A 21,113-nucleotide genomic window follows, 5' to 3' on the forward strand; every position below is an offset into this window, starting at 1 on the left:
GGCTTTGCACTCAGTTCAGTTCAATTGCAGATTACGTTGTGACCAAGATAAACCCTGCTGGTTTTGAAACAAGTCTTATTTTGTAGTAAAAAATATGTTTTGCTTATGATGTACAGTTTTTCAACCCCTACAGGGTCTTGGCCTGTTGGAAGACATTTAACATTCATGATCCCCGCAGGATGAATCCATCTGACTTTTCCTCGAGCACCATCAAGAGCTTTACGTTTGTGGTTAGGTGGATGGTTGCCATGAAATTTGAATCAGACATCCATCTCCCTCCACATAGACAAACGGCAATAATTTACATGATCTCAAAACTTGTTATCATATGCCTTATAGAGTGTTTAGAATTAGCACTTAGCTACTATTTGGTAAGCAGTGTTAGTCTTGTTATGTTACATGTGAAAATACAAGAAACTTGCTCCTTGAATTATAAAAAATAGATGGCCTAGTGATTTTTTATATGACTATTTGTTTTGAAGCAAAGGACACATCTGCCTGTGAATGTTTGGACTGAGCTTTGAAAAACAATTTTCCTCAAAGGAGGTGAACAGTTTTTTCTGTGAAAACTTTATGAAAACCGAATTAGATTATTATGAGACAATGGTTTTAATACATACATTACATTTTAATACAATACATTAATACATTACCAGACCAAGCTTACAAAAGTGAGGATGTATCGCATTGAACCTGGGCCTAGTAATTTACAGAATTTCACACCTGAAGCAGTTGTGTACTACAATATACTACAGTTCTGGCCATATTTCAACTGCTCCATTCGGATCTAAATATTGAATGTTTTTAATAAGCATCTGTCCTGCAGCTCTTTGTCTGATTTTGTTTTCTCCGTCTCTTCTAAGCTACCAAAGACCACTTCGGCTTCAACCCATTTCCAGTGCAAGTGGTTTCCAAGGCCCTTGAAGCTCTCTGTAATAGCAGGGCAGGGATTAAAAGTGAATCCAAAGGCAGAGAGTGCTGCTGGGAGCGCTGCATCAAGAAAACCAGATGCACCTGTGCCCAATTAATCTTTCTCAACACCTGTGTGTGCTTTAGAAAACTCTGAGAGGAAAACCTGAGGTCCATGAAAGCAGAAGGATGCAGTAAATGTTCACCTGAGACTGCACTTATGTTTGAAGATCGAAAGACTGATACTGGTAACACTGGAATCAAATTTATGTGTTGTTTGTTGTTGATAAGAACCAGACTGCCTCCTTTTCTCCCTGGTAAAAGGATGAAAAAACTCCACTTCTTTTAAGACTCTGGGTCTTTGAAATTAGCAGCTCGTCCCTCGCAAAATGCAAATTAGGCAAATTCCATAAACTGGTTTGGAGCGAACATTCTAGGCTACGCAGAGCCTAGTTTTGTCAGAAGCTGGCAGTATAAGCAATGTTATGCATGGCTATAATAAACAGAGTAGAAGAAGAAAAATGCTGAAAACCGAAAAAAAAACAACATGAATCACCTTATCCACCATGCTTACGGAGATGATCACTCTGGAAATGTCCAGGTAGACAATAACAATGGAAACATCTTCTTCTTCTTCAGTCACCTGAGTTACATTTGTTAGATCAGAGAGGGGTTTTTTGCAAATTGCAAGTCTTTTACAATTTTGCAGTTTTCATTAAGCTTTTTCAATGCGATCTTTCAAAACACGCATAAAATCACCTTGATGGAAACACGTCTCATGAGTTGTTCAAGTCCGCCTCTCTCCATCTCCCTCCCTGTCTTGTCATCGGAAATAGTATACTTGATTTCTTAGGTGTTTAAAATATATGTGTTGTACGTAATAGCATAGGACTTAGTTACATCAGCTTCTCGTTTGCAGACAGCATCTTTATCCAGTTAAAATGTCAGAGCGCTGGTTTATTCTTTACGAACAGTCTCAGATCACTTAGCGAGCTGAACTGAACATTTGGCCATGTTTTGTTCAGTGGGTGGGACCACGCAGACAGAGCTCAAACACTGAACGATCTGGTGAACAAATCTTTTGAGCAAATCTTTTTAATGAATTGATTCTAATGATTCAGGTCACTGAAAAGAACTCTTTTGCCCAGTGGCACTGATCTTCACATCTAATGTTAATTGTAATAAGTACTGCAAGTGAATAAGCACATAACTTTTTCTTTGATAATGAAATAGAGATTAAAAGTTTGGGTGATCATGCAACTAGCTCTCTCTCACTAATATCAATATGTACCAGAATATGAATTATTCTTAGGAGAAATTTTAAATATTTAAGCTATGCAAATAAGCAGCTGCTGATTTTAAACTGCTAAGACGGGGAAACGTGGCCTCTTCAGTCCACAAAATGAAAACTGTATTTTTTTAGTTCACAGAATATCAGCAGGGCTGAATGACCTGGCTGCTTTTATACTTGTTTACTGTATATTCAAGCACTCCAGTAAATTAAGATATTTCTGATCTTTTATGTGATTTTTTTTATTGGATCTTGTTTGTTTTTTATTGATCTTGTTGCAATTTTCACATTCATCTTGCCGTTTTTTGGCTCAGATTCCTTCAGAAAAAGATGATGGTAAAAAAGAAGTTAGTCTCATTGAGATGAATGGACACAGAAGAATGAATGAGAGATTTACAACTGCAAAGATAAGAAGGCGTGAGGCCTGTTTGAACAGGTGCCAACTCTCACACTCACTCCACCTTGTCATCACACAATTTTACATGTCAACACAGAGGAGGCGAGGGGCTAAAGAATGTGATCAATAATGAAACTGCAGGTCCTTAGATCTATAAAAGACCCTCAAAACTGAATGTCCTGCACACAGGTAGGACCACTGGTTACACACAGGTGAGCAGATGGCAACCATGACGCTTCCTCTTCGTTTCTGTGCACGTCTCCTGCTCTTTCATTTTGTAGTTAACTCTCAAAAATGATGTCTTGTTCACTGATTTCAGGACATACAGCTGATAGGTTTAATAATTGTGCTGTCTGTTTTTGTTCCCTGCAGGTTGTGGAAACAAGATGAAGACCATGAAAGTGATTTTCTTGACTCTGCTGTCTGTTCTCGCAGCCAGCGCTCAGGTTTTGAAGTTTGGCAAATGTCCCAAACCAGCTGTTCAGGCCAACTTTGATGCTACCAGGGTGAATACTACACTTTTTTCTTATTTCCATTTGCTGCTTATTAATAGAAAAGTAGAGCATGTGATATGTACAATACTGTTAAAATTGAACCAATTTCGCCTGCGTCAGCGCCTACCCAGTTTTCTTAGTGTGTGAAATTCTGTGTCCTCTGCAGTATATTGGTAAGTGGTATGAGATCCAGAAGCTGCCAACAGCCTTCCAGAAAGGCGAGTGCGGCACTGCCACCTACAGCCTGAAGAGCCCCGGAGTTATCGGTGTCCTCAACAGGGAGCTGCTGTGAGTACATGCTACCTAAATGTCTAAATTTTCAATTTGAGGGTTTTAATATGCTCCTATGTTGTGTTTTATCTTTAAGATCAGTTACACAAAAGAACGGCCTAGTGATGAAAATGTTTCAGTGCAGGACTGTCGATTGATTTTAAAGCCACATTGTGCACATTTTCTACCTGAATGCATCCAGAGCATTGAATGTCCCTAAAAACCTGTTTTCAAATTTATGAAAGGAAAGCACATTGTGAAAGGAAAGCACATTGTGAAAGAGGGAGACTATACAATACAGTGGAACTGGGACAAAACTTAGGCTAAAAAAGAAACACCAAACTAACTGAATTTCATTTTTTATTGCCAGTCTTTCATGTTTTAACTCTCTTTGTTAGTGATGATGGAACCATTAACTCTATCGTCGGCTCTGCCAAGACCAAGAACCCCACCGAGCCTGCCAAGCTTGAGGTCTCCTTCTATGAAAGTAAAGAACTGTGATTCATTTCAAATATATTTTAATATTCACTTCAGTCTTTTAAAGTAGACACTTGTTTACTGAACCTTTGACGCTTATACTGGTCTCTCCTGCAGCATCTCCCCCAGGTCCTTACTGGGTGCTTTCCACCGACTACGAGGGTCACTCTCTGGTCTACGGCTGCAGCGACTTCGGCCTGTTCCACATGGAGCTGTCCTGGATCCTGAGCAGGGAGCCCACCCTGTCTGAGGAGACCGTAGAGCAGCTGCACGGCATCCTGTCCGCTGCTGGAGTCAATGTGGGCAAGATGGTCCCCACCAACCAGGATGAGACTTACTGCAGCCCCATGAACCAGTAAACAGAGATACTCCTGTTTCAGCCCACAGGACTGTGATGCAGGCCGACTTGGATTTGTGACATGAAACGACTGTATGCAGTGTGTTCTGTGCCCCGTCCTGTCGTTGAAAGTCAGTGCAATAAACCTGTGGAAAGAGATTCATGTTGTGGTGTGTTTTGTCTTGAGACCTATAGGGCTGATTCTGAACTACAAGAACTAATAAGTACTACAATTTCAGTACCTAAACACATTTGCTCAAGTACTGTATTTAAGTACAATTTTCAGGCACTTGTATTTTATGAATTTATACTTTTACTTCAAAAAGCAAAGAAAATGTTATACATTTTACTCCACTACATTTATTTTTGGTATCTTGAGCTACTAGTTACTTAACAGATTTAGATTAACAATACAAATAATCACCAAATTACAACATGATTATGGACAAAGACAAGACTTTACATATTAGCGCAATAATAATTATAATCTAATATACGTTAATCTGAAATGGACCATTCTGTACAATGACTGCTTTTACTTTTTTCATTTATGTATGTTTTGATGCTAATTATGAGTATTTATATGCTGTAGTACTGCTACTTTAACTAGTAAAAGGTCTGAGTACTTCTTGCACCATTCCAGACGAATCTCAACACTTTCAAAAGTACAAAGTTTTGAGTCCAAATTTGCTCTCTGTCACGTACAGCGGAATAATTTTTCCCATGCAGTATAATACATATTTAAACAGTGCTGTGAGTCCTTGAAAGGCAGAAACCCTACAAAGTGAAATGACAAATAATGAATGTCCATACATGTTACAGTCTAATTTTAGACCAGCAACACTTTCTGCTCCTAAGCTTTGTGGAGCCTCTTATTAAAAATGTAGATTTCATCATGTTTTCGTCCCAGATTTGGAAAGTGCCACTCAAATTAGGTGTTAGTAGTTATTTGTAGGATTTGTATTCAAAGGTACTAACATGTTTATAGTATAAGTACACAGATGATTGATATAATAATACAAAAACTGTACTCATCATTCCAAGGTGAACCCATATGTTCATAAAAGGCTCCACACTGTTATGTATTATGTCCTTATAGGAAGCAAATGCATTGAAGTAATGCAGCAGGTATTATGTAAGTTCTAAACACAAGGTATAATGAACAGCATTTATCAACAGCCCTGGTATAACTTCTCCTATCAAGATATTTTATATTATAACAACTGCATTTTACTATTTTTACTTCAAAGTATCTGTTTATATACCAGCCTCCAAATACATACATAAAAACTTATATCTGCTCACATTACTACACTTCATAGTGTTTCATAAGCCATTAATCAAAAGTTTGTATACTGCTTGTAAATGTTAAACAGGGGGACTTAGTCAGAGAGCATCAGCAAGAGCCTTTATAAAAGAATATGAAGCTGCAAATAGACACAAATTTCTTTGATGGTGTTCCAGTTCTTTCGTCTTTGATTTTTATTTTTGAGGTTGAGCATGAAGTTTTTTTGCTGGAAATCACACTTGTGTGAGACTAATGCATTTTTCTTCTTTTAACAGCCAACAAAGAATAATTGTAACTAGTTATACACAAAAACATGCTGCTTTAAAACATGTCACTAGCCTCTTAAGGACTAATAATTTACAAATGAATTATGTAGTGAATTGCCTCTGTTGTACATTTAATTGCATATTAAATTAGCTGTAGACAAGTCAGTAACAAGTGTGCAAAAATATAGTATGAAATTATCAGTGTAAAACATTCTGGCTATCAGAGCCCAAACCCATGAACAAAAGAGAGATTTTAGTAAGGAATAACATATTGTAATTAATAGCTAATCAGTTATCAATATTACTATATCGAGGCCACATAAAACACACCAAAACCTGCACTGCTGTTTAAATAACTTTATTGCATTAACTGTGCATGAGGCATACAGTGAGATTTACACCAGGGTGAGTACACAAACACCACTATGCAGTCCGTAGGTCTGAAGGCTGAATCACATCTAACGCAGTCTGTTTACTGATGCATGGCGCTGCAGTAAGCTGCATCCTGTTCCGTGGGGAGCAGCTTGTCCACTCTGACTCCGATGGAGGACAGGGTGCTGTGCAGCTCCTCCATGGTCTCCTCAGACAGGGTGGGCTGCCTGCTCATGATCCAGGCAAAATCCACATGCAGCACGCCGAGGTCGGTGCAGCTGTAGACCAGGGAGTAGTTGTCGTAGTCGGTGGACAGCACCCAGTAAGGAGCAGGGGGAGAGTCTGGAGGTGTGAAGGGACAGGAAACATATTATGATTAAAGCCAATGCTCAACTGCTACAATGTTGGAATACAATCAGTGTCTCAGAGAGGGCTTTTAATAAATTAGGGGTCCTTACTCTCAAAGAAGGAGACCACCAGCTTGGCAGGCTCAGAGGGGTCTTTAGCCATGGCAGAGCCAGTGATGGAGTTAATGGTCCCATCAGCACTAAAAGAAACACACACAGTTAGAAACAGTGAGAGAAACAGCACAAAGTAAATCACCTGATCTCATTTAAGTTCAGGTTTTAAAGAGCTAAAGAACTAATTTACAGTCATTTTCTGGAAGGAATATAGTCCTATTTGAAATGTATTGTTTGAGCTCTTTTTTTACTACCAGAATTAGACTTCTTAACAACTTAAACATCTATAGACTGAACAAAACATTGACTTTTAGTGGTCAAACTCTTCATAAAGCATATATTTTGATGACCAAATGACAAAGATATTGTTAAATCCATAAGAGATGTAAGTGGAGTACTCACAGCAGCTCCCTGTTGAGGACGCCGACAACTCCAGGGCTCTTCAGGCTGTAGGTGGCAGTGCTGCACTCACCCTTCTGGAAGGCATGTGGCAGTTTCTGTATATCATACCACGTACCAAGATACTGCACAGGAAGCACAGGGAGCATACAATAAGAGCATGAAATCAAGTTATATAGACATTCAGTGGCAATAGTTGTTTATTGGTACAAATGGTCACGCTGGTAAGCAAGCAGAATATATTAAAGTAAGGAAAAGATTTGGTGTTCACCCTGGCAGCATCGAAGTTCTCCTGAACAGCAGGCTTTGGGCATCTTCCTGGCATGATGACCTGAGCGTTGGCTGCCAGAACGGACAGCAGAGTGAGGGAAATCACCTGGATGGCATTCATCTTTTCTCCACAACCTATACAGAACAAAAAAACACTGTATATTTAGATATTCACGAAAAGGGAAGCATAACACCTGCACACCTGCCCCTTGTTTACCTGTATTACCGGGTAGCAGTGAAGTTCTGACTTCTGATGGTGTTTTTATACATAAGCGACGTGTGTTCTGCAGCTCCTCCTTCCTGTTTGCATGTGAGCTATGCGTGTTATTTTGAGAAAATGATGTGAGAATTGGCACCTGTTCACATTGATATTTTGTGTTTAAAGAGGCCTCTGACAGAAAAAGGGATGGCTGACAGGTTAGTGTAAAAGTTGTATCACTGCTGACCTTGACCTTGGCTGCTGTTACAGAACTCAAGCAAATATTTAGAGGAGTAAGTACATTCATTCATATTATGAAATTTTCTCGGGTGGTGATATAGTGATGTAGGGTAACAATGATGTTATCAAAAACTGGACTACGGTAGATTTTTAAACACCATTTTGGTCCAGAATAAAATATCTAAACTATCAGATGGATTTTCATTCAATTTAAAACATTAAATGTTGCCCAGAGGATAAATTGAATCCTAACGACTTTGCTGATCCTCTGACATTTCCTCTAACATCACTATATGGTTGACAGTTGGTGGTTCTTAACGATAAATCTCAACATGGACTGCCTTATTTGGGGCAGACCTTCATGTTTCCCTCAGGATGAACTGTAGTCTGTAGCTTTGGTGATTGATTTAAATTTCTTTCTTCTTCTTTTTTTTTTAGCATCATTTGGTCAACTTTTTAATTTGTCCAATACTTTGATTTATGACCCAGTGTCTGCAAACATAGTGACCTTTCCATCAGCCTCCACTGTACTTTGAGTTCAGTCTTAATTATCAAATGTTAGCATGCTAACATGCTAAGCAAAGATGGTTAACATGGTAAACATTAGGCCAATACCTAAACATCAGCAGTGATAGCATTGTCATTCGTGAGCATGCTAGGGTGCTAATAGCATTTAGCTCTTATTGTAAGTTTAGGCCCATATTAAGTTAGGGGCATTACCCTCTCCACAGGGAACAGATGCTAGCTTGCTAACACACTGAATTGGAATGAACTCAGTAAACGTAACCTGCTAAATTTCAGCATTTTAACACTGTCAATGTGAGCATGTCAGCATTTTAACTAAAATGAAAACTTAACCAAGGTGGTTAACATGGTAAACATAACCTGCTAAACACATGAACTTGTTATTGTGAGCATGATAGCCTGCTAAGGCCCTCGATGGTGGGTATATAGCCTGTGAGCATGCTAGCTTCCATTAGCATTTCGCTCAAGGCATTGTTGTGCTTAAGTACTATGTACCATGTACTAGTGACGCTGCAGACTCTGTCTCGTTAATTAATGTACCATTTCAGTCCAGTCCGTGAATGAATCCAGTGATACAGGTGACACCAGCTCCAGTGATTTATATTAAACAGCCACAGGTATTGTACCAAACGCCATGCTAAGCATTTCACTTTTCATTTCAGCTTTCTTTTGTCATTTTCTTCAAAGCACATTGTAATAAATAAATTTGCATCAGGGATTCTCTTTGCCTCAGATCAGGCATTTGATCAGCTCAATTGAGACTGAGGCCGTCACAGGACAAGGTATTCTTCTGTTATTGATGCAGACGTGTCAAGTGCTACTTCAGCAAACTGAAAAAAAAAAAATATATTGCCTGCCTAGAGACACTAAACCAAAATTATCTCACTCAAAAAAGGTTTGTTCCCTTGATAAGAAAACTAATTTAAACCTGAAATTGTTTTTATGATCCCCTACCTTCAGTCAGAAGCAGAATGGTGCCTTTTATGCATTTAGTCGTTGTGTTAAAACGTATAAAAGCAGCACATTTTTACAGCATGTTGAGCAGATCCCATAAAAAGCATTCTGTATTGTGTGATTGTGTGTGTGTGTGACCTAAACAAGATTTCCACCAAGTGTAAAAGACATAATGCTTCCACCTTTGAGGGATTACAGCTTTGGCACAGTTGTCATTATGTGGAGATGAATACCGGAAATGCCGCTGATACTGACGCCAGATTGTTAGTGTAGCCTAGGTCGAAGATGGATGGTGTCTGTTACTGACTCAGTGAATTTATAGCCGGGCCTGTTTCTCGAGGTTAAACCTGCTCTGATCCCTTCGCCTCACTGTGACTCTATAATGCTGAGTGCAAACAAGATGGACAGAAATCCGTTATAAAAAGCTTACACCTTGGAGGCTCTTAAATTAGCGGTTTAGATGTCCTAATGCTCTGTTCTCTTAATTCCTAAGTCCTTTATTAGTCTCTTTTCAGTAAAAATGATCAACCTAGTTGTCTCCAAAAAAAGCTAAACAAACACACAGCTGCTTGCTATCTGACAAAATATCTTTCTCCCCTGTTTATGTATTGTAGGCTAATTAAACTTAAAACAAGAGCATGAGGCTGTGGTGAGCACCTGACCGGCACACCTGGATGACTGAAGAGTGGGGAAACCTCCTTCAACCACACCAACATATTTCTGTGTGTGTGTATTCATGCTGAATTATGTTCAGGGTAAAGCCTGAATGCGGTGTGATGGGTCCAACCAGTCCCACATTTAAAGGCATAATGGTGTAATGTGTAATGTAATGTACTGTAATGGCGTGGTGGTGAGTGATTTCCTGGCACACATTAGACCCCTCAATGTCACAGTGTACCAAAGCTTTGTTGATGACCAGGTGCACCACTTCATGTCTGCAATTTTGTCAGAGGGATAGATTCAGAATAATGAGCTGCATACTCATCATCAGATGATAATTTGTGGGAACATAGGTTTCCTCCAGCGATCTGCACAGCCTCCAGATCTTAACACAACATGACACTTTTTTGTATGAGGTGAGATACGCAGTTCAAAGAATCTGAATCTGGTTCATTGCCAAGTAGGTTTTCGTATACAAGAAATGATTGCACGGATGAAAAATCAAGTACCTGCATTACATTATCAGATCAAGATAAACCAAAGTATTGTAAACGTCTACTCAGCTGATATAAAAAAGACAAGAGAACTGCAGATTATAGTTGTGCAAACACACAACATTCAAACAAGACAACCTAGAGCCATGCTAGCTGCTTTGGGAGGCTGTTATTAAGCACAGTGGTACCTTAAGCTAAATGCTAATATCAGCATGTTAAAATGCCCATAATAAATATAACATGATGCTGATGCTAAGCAGGCATGAAGTTTACCATCTTAGTGTAGTGTGTTAGCAGTCTAACATTCCTATTTAGCACTAAACACAAAGTATAATATTACCCAAATTAAAGAAGTTAGAAAAAGTTTCAGCACCACATCAGCAGGGCCGTAGCTACATTTAGAAACTTCGCAAGGCAGCTGAATCATGAGATCACACGAGCTCACGCAAGCCAAGAAACCACCTCGCCAAGCTTCAAGTTATGCACTTCTTCTGACCAATCAGCATCCATTGAGGACGTACTGGCAGCTACAGGTGTGGTTTAGGTGTGCCGAGATCGAGCAAAGTGACTCTTCGCTCGAAAACAATGATGGCGACTCCTGACGAGGTTAACGAGGTAGATGCTGCTTTAGCAACAGCTACATCAGAACTAGATAGTATTTCTTCACTAAAAGGAGAGCAAAGAAGGCTGTTCTTTATGGAAAAGATGTTTTCTCTCTTCTCCGACTGGCTTCGACAATAGTCTTACTACGTCATATGGCTCATTGATCTGATTGGTTGAAGTTAGTTGGTGATAGTCAATGATAGACAGATGGTTCATCCAATCACCTACCTGTTATTTTGAGGGTGCTGAGGTCATATCCTCTCTGTTTTTTCAGGGAATTTGGGGGTTTTAGGAACCTGTTGGGAGTTTACATTCATCTCACATAAATGCACCTGGATGTAACTGTTAACTGGATAAATAGGCCTAATATATGAGCATTTAAAATAACCATAGAAAATAAGAGGGAGCCGCTGCGTTGCGGGAACTTGGACTCATGACCTTCAACTAAATCTGACTTAGGTGAAGCAGGTCCTGTCCGTGAGTGAACTTGATGAATTGTACCAGTTTATTTGGTACACCTAGCTAAACCTAATGCAGCACCACAAACTGCAGCTTCCGTAATGATTGTAAAGCTGATTCAGCACCTCTCTGGGACAGTTTCAACAAAAAACTGTAACTGTAACTACAACCTTCATGAAGGTAGGATTTATTGCAAGACTCTTGATTTAGACTGCATTAGTTTTAGCCTGATTTGCCTAATAAGCTGCTGATGTGTATATGTGTATGCGCTGTATATAATAAGCAACACAGGATTGCACTGACCTCCACATTCACTCAAATCCCCAGGAGGTCTATGCTGTCTTGCAGACTAGATTAGAAGGAGACAGAAATGCCACATGCCCCCACCCCCTTCATATCATGTCTGCTTTTTTAGCAAATTTACCACCCAGCCTACCAATTGTGCACACCTTGCTGCCCACCAGGCAGTAAAAAAACACCACACAGAGATGTGCCGGCCCATGCTGTAAGCGGTTGGTGAGCACAAACTGTCAGATTAAGAGGTCTGAGAGGATGATCCGGCCAACATTTAGTCGGATTTCTAGCAAATTACCACGACGCATGTTTGGGGTCATTCCTTTGGCACCCCGGGGAGTGCAATACCTCTGACACCCAAACTAGACGTGAAGAAAAACAAAAACAAGACTGATCTGTTGGATTTTTGCAGTCTATAATCAGCGTTGTATAGCTTCTCGGCATGTGGCCACAGGGCAGTTCAGGATCGCTTGGCCATTTTGCCACTGGAAAAGGAAGCTAAGCATTTAGGTGTCTTAACCATGGTCTAAAGTGCTAACAAGGGATTAGTGAAGTAAACGTTGAAAGAGGTTTAGCACTCCATGCTTAGGGCCAGTGCTGCTTCAGTAATTACACATCAGTTGCAAGGTGTGCGGAGCAGTTGGACGGGAGATCATAGTGATGTCAGGACAGGGAGGGCTTACCACAGGAGATAAGGCCATCTAATGGAGATGAAATGAATCGGTATTTAAAAGGTCTTTTTTAGTTAAGGCAGTTAGCTGGCAGCAGACTGCGCTCACACCAGTTGGCTGGTTATTAGTGGGAGGCCGTTTAGTTGGAAGTGAAAGAGGGACAGTGGAGAGACAGGTTCTGTGAGCGCTCCAAAGGTTTTTCCTTTACCTTTTTGACTCGTGCTTTTATCTGAATTGGGACAAAACCAGTTCCAAGCTCTGCTCACTGGTGTGAACTTGAAGGTAAGTCCATTAAAACTTCTTTCAATATTTCCCACTCTCCTCTTCCGTTTGTCCCATGCTTCTCTTTGTGACTGATTTGTTTAGGCTGTATGTCAGAGTTGTTGTGAGTCTCATTAATGCTGGTTACTCTTGTGAAAACGGCATCTGATGCCTCAGTATGTGATCAAAAGTTAAAGTAACAACTTTAAAATCCATACTCGTAGCTGAATATTCGCATTGCAATTGTATAAAAATGTGAAACCTTCAACTGCTCAGTCTTGTCATGCATAATGTAAGCAGTAAACTGTATAAAAGGCTGCTGATCCCTCAGTAAGTGATTAATCTAAAGGCCAATGCGATTAGAGGAACAACCTTGAAATCTGTATAATTAACCTAATAATTAGCCCAGATTCTGTGATGACATGAAAATAATGCTAAAACGCACAACGAATTAGCCGTTCACATCACGTGTGATGATTTATGTCGACATTATTCTGTCTTTCTATATATTCATTCATATATATTCTTTTAATTGTATCCTTTCAATTTCAAGATTTGGTCATGTGAGCTTGTGACACCACAGGTACTTAAATCAACCCTACCTGCAACTCTGCACTTATGGCTCTCATAAAATCTAATCTGCTTCATGTAACCGACAGAACATACATGACTTTAGCATGTGTTTGTTGTGTGAGGGAGGATTAGGAGGGACTAGACAATACTTCTGTCTTGTCTGATATGACCTCCTCAGGGCTCCATCTAAGTCGTCAGCAATTTTTCCCTTTAATTCATTCTTGTAATGAGATTAACCAGGCAACAGCAAATCCAAGGAGTCCAATCCCCGGATTTAGCAGCTGCGGTGTGGCCCCTGCTCGTTAAGGAAATATGACAAGAGTTTTTCAGGCTCACCTGTAATCACAGTTTCGCTCACAAATGCCGAAGCCGCTTGAAATTCCCATGTGAGATTCTGCGGCTGCCAAAGAAGTGCGTGCGAGGTTCAGGTTTGATGTGTTACAGTAGCTAAGTTACAGGCCACAACTTCACTTAAGAGACTTAAAATAAAACCTACTCAAAGTGTTAGCTGTGATCGAACAGGCCTTACAAAGGATTCCTTCCAAAAGGCTCAAGTTCCCACAGGCCTGGTTCCAATTTGTGCCTCTCAGGTATTACCATTACAAGAAGCCACCGAGAAAAGCAAATGATTTTCAAAAAAACAAATCGAAACAAAACAAAGCAGTCGTATTTGTTCAAAACAGGTATTTACAGAATCATAAAAGACTCTTTTCACCATGTGGATGGCAAAATGTTCTGTCTGTTGCACGATGAAGAAGATTTTTGACCCGTTCCAAACAAAGATAATGGCTGGAAATTACATATCTCCTCGCTCTATTTGCACAGCATGACCCACAATTAATATCTAATTATAATAAGATTATCAGCAAACCTCTTTAATTGTATTTAGTGCATCTTTTATATACATAGTATTTTGTTTATTTTGATATGTTTTTGTGCATATCGTGGTTTTATTATTCATGTGTTATGCTGAAGGATGTTTTGTGAGTTCACTCAGTCAGGTTTCTTACAGTGTTTGTTGTATTAAAGCTAAATCAACTCCTTAGTATAAACTGATGTTTGTTGCTAATATTTTATATTTTTGTACAAAATAACACATCAGTGTTTTTCTTGTGTTTTATACAAAGCACATATGTCATCTGGGGCCACATACATTTTTTATGTACTGGTCAGTTGAGAGTTTTTGGGCTACTTTGCTTCCCTGACATGTCTTGTTTCAGACTAGTGGAGAGAAAATGTCCAAAACATACAATGAAATGTTGATTTCTGTTCTGGAAATGTATGCAAATGAGTGCATATTTGATTAGATAATGCACCATTGAATATTTAAACAGAAAATTTCAGAAAACAAAAAATAATAATCTTAATATGAGTAATGAACTGGGGAAGTTTCAGTTATTAGTCAGTTTCTTTTTGTAGTCTGAGCCACAGATCAACAGCTCTTACTCCAATCTTTCCATTAAAAAAAAAAAAAAAAAAAAAAAAAATCGCAAGAATTTATTTTTCATGGAGGTTGACAGTGTTTTCTGATTATGTAGTGATAAAACCAGATCTCTTAATTCCCCTTTGTAAAACCCCTTGACTCTAATATATCAACTAATGACAAGAAGAATTTTGAACCAAGCTTTATCCACTGTTCAGATTTCTGTTCTGGCAATTTATAGAAATAAGCACATATTTAATATTTAATTACATAAAATAGATTCATCGTTTGTATATTTAAAAATAAATTGTCAGAAAACTTGCCATACAAAAAAAAAAGTAATTATCATACTAGATAAACTAGTGAAGTTTCATGGTGATTAAAATGTGAACTCTATTCACCTGCAGAAAAACAGTCACGACTTGAGAAACTGTAAAAATCTGTTATTGTGCAATAGGCTGAATATTTTTTCATCCAGATGGTGAGAGGAGTCTTTGGAGAGTCTGAAAATACCTTCATAAGTGTTTTTTAAAGATCACAGCGTATTTTTTTTTTTTTTGAGAAACAGGAGGCTCTGTGACTCGAATGTAATGCTAATACATGGGAGGCACAATCTGGTGCTAACACAGGCCGCTCTTTTCCCGAGGCGACAGCCTGTCACAGTTTGTGGTATTTTGTCTGAACACAGGATTACTTGATGCACTGTTTCTGTAGAGGCTTCAGGGATCAAACTTGCATTGCTTTGTTTACACTTTGATTATTTTACCTTCAGGATTTAATCTTTAAGTATGGAAATAGTTCATCCACTCAAACTAACACAGTCCAGTCATCTTGATATATGTTTACAGCATCACACATGAAAGTGTAAACCATTCATTCCCAGTTGAGAGAATGTGAAGGCGATAGCATATTACACAAGGCCCTAAGGCTCAGGGCTTAGTGCCCACTTGGGAATTACAGAGACATTAATGTTGAAATACATTTCTTCTCATTTGCTGATGCTAGTTGTTATGACATTGGCAGAGAAGCAGGTGTGGGTAGGGTGCATGTGTTCGCGCCACATAGCACCACATAAACCGATTGCATCCCCAGATTTATCCCCAAGGTGTTTTTAGGACATCCTGGGAGCTAATGGAGGCTAATAGGCTTAGCACTTAGGGTGTATTGTCCGGGATGCTTACAGGCAAGGTTTGCTGAGGGTAAAACTCTAAACGTGCGGATTACCTCCAACACATCCCTTTAAAGTGCTGTATAGCCAGGACTTAGCTAATAGGATCCTGGGGGTAGCAGGGGCCTGGTAGGGTGGGGATGGGGGGTGGATGGGCCAGCAGGGCGGTCTGCAGGCAGGTCAGCAGATGTAGCTAGCAGACTGTTGCTCGACTAATAGGAGGATTACAGCCCTCAGATTAGATGGGCTTCAGAGGGAACTTGAGTGACTGTGGATAATGCACAAGGCCTCGGGGCAAATCTTATGGCAACATTTGTCTGGGGGAGGGGACGGAAGAAGAAATGTGGACAGTATATGTGCACAGTTTGCACATGTCCCATACACTGACAAACATATTAATTAAATACAATCATGAGCAAAACAAACTAATCATGTGAAGAGGTGGATGGTGAACTTTAGTGCAGTGAAGATTCAGATTCATTTATTCAGAAGCATATTGCACCCTGGACCCGGATTAGCAGAACTGGATTATTGTGCTGTCGTTTACAGTATCATATTTTGTAATGGGATTTCTGCAGCGTAGAAGGCTAATTGGAGGTGTCTAAGTCGATTGTGATTGTGTACACAAGCTGCTGGCTCAGCCAAGAACAATGTGGCCATTTGGTCTGTGAACGTGTATGTGACTGTACATGTGTGTCCTTTCATTACTTCCTTACGAGGACCAAATGTGCCTGTAAGCATAGACAGATGAGAAGAATCCTGCAAAAACTGACAATTTCTGTTGCTCTTCATGGTTTAAGGGGTTAGAATTAAGGTTAGGATTTGGATTTAGGTGTTAAATTTAAGTTTAGGATTAGGTTTATGTTACGTGGGGGTTAGGGTTAAGGTTGGTTTAAGACTAATGCTTAATACTAGGGTGGAGGTATAAGGTGAGAGTAAGGATCAAAGGTTAGAGAGGGAATTTGGCCAGTATTTGCGTGTGTGTGTGTGTGTGTGTGTGTGTGTGTGTGTGTGTGTGTGTGTGTGTGTGTGTGCATGGATCCCATAATGGCGTCTTATTCAAATCCTTATTCTTTAAAATATTTTATTAGTCTGATCAGTCTGTTCTAATCTCAATAAAGATATTTCATTGTCACAGCTCTGCTTAAAAAAATAGGTAGTGAAAATCAGTTCATATTAAAATGAAGCATAATTGGCACAGTGAGAAGTGTTTTGCTTTTTTTTTCTTATATACACTATGATAATTTCTAGTGACAAAATGTGTTAGCTTGTTGGTATTTTAGTGAGATTACATATTCTTCTTTTGGAAAAATAACATGGTGGCACTAAATTCAATGACTATGGACAGCTCTATAATGTGTAGAGATTTGCTGTCCCCTTGTGGCGGTAATAAAAAATTACAAAATGAATTCTTCCATCATTCGCCGAGGTCAATTTTCTTGAATTTAGACTTCAAATCTACAATATATCATGCATGGTTTGTCAAAGCAGTCACATGTTGCAGTTTATTGGAATGCAGCTCTTGATGCGAGCCTCTTTTTAAACTTGAACTTCAACAGCATTCAGGTGGAGGTCAAAGGTTGTGTGTCATGACCCCACGGGAGCAGCTGAGGAAGATGACAGCGCTGGGAGAGCAGGGGGCTTTGGATGAGAAGCACTGGTACCGTCTGGTCAATGGCATGTCAGCTGGAGGTGAGAAATGACAACACGGTGGACACACAAAAAAAAATAACAATAGTAAAATATAACAGGAGTCCAAGAAAACTTGAAAAATACACAAATCGACCAAACTTAAAAATAGGTGCAAAACTGAGACAATTGTGTGAATGTATATTAATGTACATTTCTAGTCTTTTTTTTATTCATATTTTCTAAATCCAATCGGGACCTCCAAAGAAGTTAAACCAACTTCATGACCTTGTGGGTCATGTTTTGATTCTAGTAGATTCTTATCAGCTGCAGCCTCTTCACAGTCAGTGCATGTCTCAGGTAATGTTAGATATATTGAAGCTATGGCACCCCAGTGACCTGTGTCCTCTCCTGCAGAGCTGAGGCAGAGGCAAGAGTTGATAATGAGGAACCAGATGGCCATGGCACCGCAGATCCTCGCCCAGGGGCAGCAGAGGTTGCAGGGGGTCCCAGCACAGTTCGAACCTCGCTTCATGGAGAGGTCTGTACCTGAATTCACTCTCGAAACTGAAACAGTAGCTCTCTGGTAAAGGGCACCCCTGAGAATTGTCAGTTACAGGTGGATACAGTATGTGAAATAGACAAAGCTACTGATGCACTTTCTGTACAATGGAAGTGCTTTTATTGAGACCAAAATATACCTAAATCACTGACCAAACAGCAGTTATAAAGATGCAAACAGAAACATTATCCCTCCAGAAATGTTCAGCCGCTTGATATCATGTCTAAATGACTGATTTTCCATGCTTCTCTATCATCAGGGAGCTGGTTCCTCCCACGGAGTTGGTACCGTCCGATGCCAGACAGATGCACATGGGACCTCACCTGGGTCCGCCTCTACCTCCGCATGCCAACGTCCTGCCTGGAAGAGCTTTCCACGGAGCAGGTGAGGAAGGCCTGATGCGCATTCACGCCTGAGAGAATTCCCAGCTTGTCTTAAGGAATGTGAACGAGCACTAACAGCCTGTCTCTCTTTTTCCATCTCTCAGCTGGCTATGGTTTCTTGCCCTCAGAGCCCATGGAAACAGTTGCCCGGCGACAGGAGCTCATTCACAAGCAAAATATAGCCAGGTAGTATGTGCAAACATTCCACCCACACACACACATGTGCATCACATTTTGCTGAAGAAAGCTAAGATTTGTCCGGCTTTATTCAGCCTACTCTGCTCCAACAAAATGTGATAATGTGGTGCCGCCGTCACTGTTGTGCAAATACGTCTAATATTTGTCTGTGTCTCCTGTTTAGAATGGAGATGAATGCCATCCTGCATCAGAAGGAGCTGGAGAACGCCCACCAGAAGGGACTCATGGGAATTGATAATCCCATGTCTTACCCTTCCAACCCGATGGCTTTCAGAGGCCGCCAGCGCATGCCAGACGGCCACGATGTCTTCGTCCATCGTCCCACCCTGGACGAACTGCACTCCAACAGCATACTCATGTCAGCCAGCCCTTACCCACCAATCAGCACGCTGCACAGAGAGAGGGGGCGCAGGGCCGGAAGGAGGCCCACCGCTCACAAGAGCGCTGAGAGCCATGTGGCAAACCTGAAGGGCCAGACTGAAGATAAAAGCGTAGAGCAGAGCCCGGGAGCCACATCGGGGGAGGAGAAAGAGGTGGAAGTAAAGGGGGACATGGGTGAGGAGTGTGCCACCAGCAAGACGATTCACCAAGCAAAGATAGACTCTGAGCTCGCCACCGGAAGCAGGAAGAACTACAAAGAGGCGGAGCCAGGCCTGCGTAAAGCCTGCGTGAACAGTCAAGATGGGTGCTCAGATGTGGCCAACAGCAGCACCAATGATAAAGACATATCCAGCCAATGTTCAGCTTTCCAGGAGAAATTCATGTATCCCTCCGCTGGTGGAGCGCTAACAGGCATGCCTTACATGTTCCCTGTCCCTGGAAATGGCTTCCTTCCACCTGGTGGGTCGGGAACATAATCTACATATTATATTCTTTTAGTGCTTGAGTTTAATGTGTGAGTTACAGCACTAACAAATGATTTGTGTTTCCAGGTCCACCCAGTCTCTTCCTAAATGGTGATGAAGTGTCTGAGGACATCAGGAAGTGGACAGTGAATGATGTTTACAACTTCATTAACAGCATACCCACATGTTCAGAATATGCTCAGGTTGGTTCCCACAGTTTCCTGTAACTTTCATCTCTTTGTTCTCTCTGTTGTGTCTAATGTTAAGTGATTTCACTCCGCAGATGTTCAAGGACCACATGATCGATGGGGAGACACTGCCTCTCCTGTCAGAGGAGCATCTACTGGACACACTGGGGCTCAAGCTTGGACCAGCTCTGAAGATCCGTTCACAGGTAGGGAAGGCAGACCCCGGCTGAGCCCTGGAAATCCACAGTCACAGTCTTAAAAGACATATCCAGAGAAAAGTGCAAAAGTGAAAGTGCAATATGGAGAATAAGAATTACAATATTAGGTAAATAAAGTACAAATATATAATGATAATTAAACTAGATTCTACCTTATATCAGTATCCTATCAGGTATACCTGATATTATTTGGACAGAGTGACATAGGCCTGTTTCACAGCAGACATTTTGACTTTTCATAGTTGTTTAGCAGTTGTGATTAATTTGTGTGACAGAGAGCCAGCACGGACAATACAAATACCCTGACACTGAAGCAGCTAAATGGAATTCGGCCATCATTAATTTGATTATTAACGCTGGTGTTTATTCTACTGTGAAAAAGACCTATGGAGGACCATTAGATGATGTTGATAGGTGTGACCACAGTTACATCATTCCAAATGCAATCAATGGTCTAATATGGGTCAACTCTCTTTATTCCTCCATAGGTGTCCAGGCGTCTTGGCAACATGTTGTACATGATGAACCTTCCGCTCTCCACCGCCACCCTGCAGGCCACCCCCGAGAAGGCAGGGGACCGCTCACCAGAGATCTGCTCCCCTGTTAACTGCAACAGTGAGGAGATGATGGCGAGTCCAAGAGACCCCGATGTCCTCAAATCTACAGAGCACCTTCACGAGACAGAAAACAACTCCCCTCCATCTGCCAGCAGTGAGACGGCCTGATCAGTTCTGATAATGTGGACAGATGCACACCTAACAAGGCCCAGTCTGCACCTACACTACAGCATGGCACTACCTGAACTCCTGCAGCCACCAGTGGATTTGTTTACATAATGATTAACTGGACTGAAGATGCTTTTTTACTACCATTTGCTACCTGGGCTTTTAATGCACGGGCCCACACTAGGCCCAGCTGTCTGCTAAATATTTGTGTTGTACATATATATTTACATATATTTTTGACAACTGTGGAGTGAAATTGATGTGGATTTTGACAATAAGAAGGTTGAATTTAAGTATTCTTTTCTTATTTTTCATTACAGGCCTTAGTGTCTAAATGTCTGATTGTACCTTTAAACGTACTTATTTTTTTTAAGATGCTAAATGTCATTGTCTCCAGTAGGTAAGCATAAGGACCATAGAAATAATCTGGGAATGGTTTTATAATGGCATAATGCAATATGTAAGTGTTTTGGATTTGGATGTTTGATACCTTTTTACATATGTTGGATTGTAAATAAAAAGTTTTTTCTACATAGGAACCTGCAGTAGTGTTTTCATGTCATGGTAAAGAATGAATAAGTGAAGATCAAGAATCACATATTTTAAAAAT

General features: G+C 40.4%; 3 protein-coding genes across 3 annotated transcripts; 2 read left to right on the forward strand and 1 right to left on the reverse strand.

Moving 5' to 3' along the window:
- The first annotated feature begins 2,962 nt into the window (after positions 1–2,962).
- Positions 2,963–4,197, forward strand: LOC121615421 (apolipoprotein D-like). The gene is made up of 4 exons (XM_041949776.1): positions 2,963–3,103; positions 3,258–3,379; positions 3,760–3,848; positions 3,956–4,197. The coding sequence occupies exons 1-4, from the start codon at positions 2,984–2,986 to the stop codon at positions 4,195–4,197; spliced, it is 573 nt and encodes a 190-aa protein (XP_041805710.1). The 5' UTR covers positions 2,963–2,983.
- Positions 4,198–6,201: 2,004 nt separating this feature from the next.
- Positions 6,202–7,355, reverse strand: LOC121615431 (apolipoprotein D-like). Its single transcript, XM_041949786.1, has 4 exons — positions 7,233–7,355; positions 6,965–7,086; positions 6,560–6,648; positions 6,202–6,443 (listed from the first exon to the last, which is right to left on the reverse strand). The coding sequence occupies exons 1-4, from the start codon at positions 7,350–7,352 to the stop codon at positions 6,202–6,204; spliced, it is 573 nt and encodes a 190-aa protein (XP_041805720.1). The 5' UTR covers positions 7,353–7,355.
- Positions 7,356–12,417: 5,062 nt separating this feature from the next.
- samd7 (sterile alpha motif domain containing 7) lies at positions 12,418–20,929 on the forward strand. Its single transcript, XM_041949793.1, has 9 exons — positions 12,418–12,612; positions 17,315–17,447; positions 17,802–17,925; positions 18,206–18,330; positions 18,434–18,515; positions 18,691–19,367; positions 19,460–19,575; positions 19,656–19,766; positions 20,267–20,929. The coding sequence occupies exons 2-9, from the start codon at positions 17,345–17,347 to the stop codon at positions 20,501–20,503; spliced, it is 1,575 nt and encodes a 524-aa protein (XP_041805727.1). The 5' UTR covers positions 12,418–12,612; positions 17,315–17,344; the 3' UTR covers positions 20,504–20,929.
- Positions 20,930–21,113: the final 184 nt, after the last annotated feature.

This window comes from Chelmon rostratus, chromosome 12 (genome assembly GCF_017976325.1).
Source record: "Chelmon rostratus isolate fCheRos1 chromosome 12, fCheRos1.pri, whole genome shotgun sequence".
Classification (NCBI taxonomy): Eukaryota; Metazoa; Chordata; class Actinopteri; order Chaetodontiformes; family Chaetodontidae; genus Chelmon; species Chelmon rostratus.